Below are 4845 nucleotides of genomic sequence, written 5' to 3' on the forward strand. Positions count from 1 at the left end.
ACTCGAGTATTCTTTGGTCCACCATCGCAGTGTCAGCTATGGTTTTAGAAAAAGTAGCTAGAAGCTTTTATAAAATAGTAGTCTCTTAGCATAGGTAATTTGATAAAACGTTTAATGGGTTTGAAAACGTCCTGGGTCATTATGACTCAGCTTCAATGATACTGGGTTGAAAAGAAAATTTGACAGAGGATTGACAGGTTCCTGTCAGCGCGTGTTAAAACACGCTTTCAATGCTTTCGCATGGAAGTAACCGCGATATCCATCATCGTCACACCTTGACCGTTTCTATTCCAACAAGATTTAACGGAGGGAGGATCGGTGCATTTCCGCCTGCCGTCGTTTAGACGAATAGTGTGAATCCCGCCTAATTTGTTTATCATGACGAGGCTTCCATAAATCAAGCCATAAATCACCAGGACGAGCGAATTCCTATGCTGTTCATACGGTATGGTGTTTGTTGGTTTTACGAAGAAAAGCAACACGTCGGATCCGGTACGGCGACTTTCCTCACCTTTACGACTCGCCTTTACGAAATTGCCAGGCCGAGGGCAGCGGCGGTGGGCGAGGAAACACGCTCGCGGGGATCCAGGATCGGCCGACGATCCGGGATCGACGTATCCCGTCTCGGCGAGCGGATCCGCCTTGTCCTTCGATGATTCCTCAGGTTCCTGGTTCGAAGACATCTCGCTCGGTCCGCGCCGCGTATATAAGTCAAAACCAGATCGGGAGCAAGGTGCACAGCCCGGACAGTCCTTCAGCCGGTAAGGAGGTCGGCAGAGACACAACGAGCACGATGCAGGCCCTGGTAAGTGCAACCTGCTCTCGCTCTCTTTCTTGGTCCTTTCTCCCTTGGCTCGGTAAAAAGTCGCCCAGCGCTTTTCATAAAATTTTCTCCGCCACAGGGGCGGCTTATCGAACGTGAACGCGACATCCGCCGCGGCTCAAATGTCGCTCAGTGTTTCAATCGCGACGTCGGTCATCAATATCGATGTAGGGGAGAAAGAAAGAAACATGATTCAATTTCTAAGAAGAATAGCCACTAGTCGAGTAGACTGAGTCGATCTTCGGTCGGCTTGTCGACAATTAATCGGGGTTTTCGATACACGAGACGCCGATTGCGTCGCATGCGAGGAGCATGGAAAAGTCATTATTTCAGCTTACTATGTGCGCGACGTCGTAAACGAAGCGCCGGGGTCTTTATTGCAAGTGGTGAATAGCGCGACGGCTCGGTGACGGGGTGGGCGAACATCCACGGGAGTGATGTATGAGTGGGCGGCATAATTTATTCGCCGGGGTTGTGCGCGCGCGAGTAGCCTCTTTCTCTCCCTTGCTCCTCTCTCTCTCTCTCTCTCTCTCTCTCTCTCTCTCTCTCTCTCTCGCTCTCTCTCGGGCTACTTGCGTTTCGTCGAGATATAAAAGCGCTGAAAAATGAACGCGTGTAAAATCCGCGAGTGTGCGGCCGCCGTGCGTTTTACGGCGACGAAGCCTCCGCTGAATGGCACTCCGCTTATCCGACGCACCACCAGCTCTCCCCGGAGTAGAGCCCCTCCGTTGTTTCTCAGCGCGGTGTAACTTCTTCCCCCCGCCAGTCTTACGGAATATGGCGATTTTACAGCTGCTTGCTTAACGTTTATAGTGGCTTAAATCGTTAGATATTGTAGACAACGTGCCTCGTCCGCCGTTCCCCAAGTAAAATTATTCATTCGAGCGTCACGGAGGAGAAGTGCAAGTTACTATTCATGCGATGCGCGTCGTGCTTTCCGCGATTTTGTCACCGACGGTCTGAACAAAATTTTCGTTTGGTCTCACTTTCTTCGACATTTAGTTCGACCATCGTGTCATTCCGTCATTTAACCCTTTTATCTCTGGCAATATATTTTTAATCGAGATTATATATCAGTTCCGAGAAGTAATTTATTGACTTTTTGACAAATGTTTCACCGATTTATTGATACAAATTGTAATACTTACTATTGTTACGGGCAACGACATTAATAACGATCAACATTAATTAATATAAAACTAACGGTAGATTCTGCATTTATCTAGGACATGTATGTCGCGACAATGATGAAAGAGATAAATATTTCATACATGAGATATTTATTTAACGTCACATATTTTTTCTCGCGACGCGAGAATTCGTTGTTGTATCTGGAAAGAACGATCACCCTCTCGTGATTTTACATTTGCGAATGAATGTCCAAAGTCGTGGAGAGAAATCTCACGGTCGCAGAGGCACTCAAAGCTTCCTGTCCTCTTTTTTTCTCTCAAGAAAATTTGCACACATGTCTATCTCCACCTTCTCTCTCCCTCTCCAACGATAAAACTGTCCGCTTGCGGGACGGTTTCAAACGAAAATTCCGATCAGACCGGTCTGCCTGTTCCTTTTTGTCGCGCGGCTCGGCGATCGCGTTCCATCACTTTCTCCCCTGTGCGGCGAGCGGCCTGTCGCCGCTTCTTCAGGCCTTATTGGATCGTAAAGAGAGGCTGAATCTCCCGAGTGGCTCATGCAAGTATAAACTTCCCCGTCCCACGTGCAGATCGGCACTGCACAAGTGCCGTGGTTGTGCCCCTCCTCCTCCCACTGCCGATGCCGGGCGTAAAATTCGAGTGTCTCGTCGCGCGGCTAACCGCCCCTCGTCCTGAAAAGGACTCGCGAAAATTCCCGCCGCGGTAGTTCTCGCTTCTCGAAGAGAAGGCGCGAAGAGGCGCTGGATAAGCACGCGGATAAATCCACCATCGATATCCGGCAAATTAGCGTCGGCCGAGTGGCCGATGACGTCCGCGATATCGGAAGAATTCGGTGACCTCACGCGCGCGAGATAATCCTCAATCAAGATTAGATTGGAAAGCACGTGGTGAAACTACCGCCTTCCTGTGTGCACGTCACTCCGCCGGTGTTAACGGCGGCGTTTCCGTGTTCCCGAGGGAGCAGGAGAAAGACGGGGAAGGAGAAGGAGAAAGAGAGGATAAGAATCTCATACTTCGCAGATTCCAGTTTTCGCGATCCTCAGCGTGACGGCGGCCGCGCAGTTGACCCTGCTGCCCTACGCCTATCTCGCGGATCCACTTCCGGTGTACCAGCAGTTGCAGGACACGCGAAACGGGGTGCACGCGTACAGTTACGCCGGCGGGCCGTCCGCCAAGGAGGAAGTGCGGGGTCTCGACGGGGTCACGCGCGGTTCTTACAGCTACGTGGACGCTCACGGAATCCTGCAATCCGTCTTCTACGTCGCGGACGAGGGCGGCTTCCGCGTCGCCGCGACGAATCTGCCGACCGACGGCGATCTGCCGCGCGAGACCGGCGAGGTCCTGTTAGCCAAGAACGCCCACCTGGAGGAGCACGCGAGGGCCGCGCAGGAGGCGAAGGAAGAGCGCACTGGCCTGCGCAGGAAGCGCAGCATCGAGGCAGCGGCGGAGGCCGATCGAGATAATCTCGCAGCAGAAAAGCCGCGTTCCCAGGAAGATCCAGCCGATCAGCTGGAGCCGGCGAAGGCCGGCTCGCCGAAGAGTTCTCATGAACCGTCGACGCCGGAGAAGAAAACAGAGACCGTCGTCGCGCCCGTTTACGGACTCCTGAACCCGCTGCTGATCCCGAGATTCAGCGGCGCCGCAACGTCTCACCAGAGTCGCGTCGACGTTCACAGCAACATTCGTCTGAAGGCCGTTCAACCCGTCCCAGCGATCGGGCTCCTTGCCGAGCCCGTGTACGAGACGGTGATCCTTCCTGGTCAAGTGCCGTTGGCGAGTTCGCATCAGAGTCGGGTCCAGGTGCACAACTCTCTTCACGCCGACCTGCCAGCGGAAAAACCGACGGAGAATCCGGAAACGGCGCAGCCGAAGACAGCGTCGCAGGCGAGCCCCGCCGCCGTCAAGTACCAGCTGGAGGCGTTGCCGTTGGTGTCCGTTTTGCACGACTACAACGAGAACCGCATCCAGCTTCACAAGAACCTCGGACTGGAGGGGCCGAATCGCAAGGATGCCGTGAAGATCGACCCTGCGCCGTTGACGATCGTCACCAAGAAGTCTCTGCCGGTCGTCTCCGCGATTTCCAGCCAGAGCGACCCTACACTCGAGGTGAACCTGCCGCTCGTGAACGATCCCATCGCGTTCGTGGCGGCTTCCTACGTACGACCGATCCTAGAGACGCCCATCGCTCAGTCGGCTCAATATCGCAGCCAGATTCACTCGAGCGAGAAGACCGAGGTGACCAAATGAGGACCCCGGTCTCGTCGCTTCTTCGTTTTCGTATATTTATTCTCACGATATTTTTTTCGGCGACGAATCTTCTCGGCGACTTGAGTCCTACTTTATCGTTTAAGCTCAAAATTAATACATTTTATACATCTTGAAAAATGTGAGAGCGTAATTGCATTTGTAGATTCTACTCGTCCCATCGCGAGAAGCGGAAATCAATGTCGCGCGAGCGCGAAATACTGTATGTCGATGTAATTCTTGAGAGAGAAGCCTCGCTCGAAATCGTCATTGTCGAGCACAAGCCTACCCCGATGAAACGCACCCTCGAGGTCACCCTCTTTGTGACGGTCGAAGGACCGAGGCGAAACGGTTTTACGCGGATCAGTCACTTGCGTCGTGCTCAAAGAACTAGGATTAAGACATCTTGAAGCGTCTCTCCAGCGGGAATTCCACGAGCTCGACTAGTTCGCGTCGCTCACGTGGTAGCTCGCTCTATACGATATGGTACGGGCATCGTTATTACTCGTCCTCTCACGCCAGTTTATTCAGCAGCTCTTTGTAACGCGCCTCGTTTCTGCAACGAACACGTCCTAACACACGCACATTCCTGTGTTTAAATTATTGTACGATTTTATTAAAAAGAAA

The 4845-nt window shown here is 52.6% G+C and overlaps 1 protein-coding gene across 1 annotated transcript; it reads left to right on the forward strand.

The window, feature by feature from the left end:
- Window positions 1–447: 447 nt before the first annotated feature.
- On the forward strand, window positions 448–4845 carry LOC105188017 (uncharacterized). Its single transcript, XM_011149226.2, has 3 exons — window positions 448–492; window positions 665–805; window positions 2995–4845. The coding sequence occupies exons 1-3, from the start codon at window positions 448–450 to the stop codon at window positions 4219–4221; spliced, it is 1413 nt and encodes a 470-aa protein (XP_011147528.2). The 3' UTR covers window positions 4222–4845.

This window comes from Harpegnathos saltator, unplaced genomic scaffold (assembly GCF_003227715.2).
Source record: "Harpegnathos saltator strain DR-91 unplaced genomic scaffold, Hsal_v8.6 scaffold844, whole genome shotgun sequence".
In the NCBI taxonomy this organism is placed as follows: domain Eukaryota; kingdom Metazoa; phylum Arthropoda; class Insecta; order Hymenoptera; family Formicidae; genus Harpegnathos; species Harpegnathos saltator.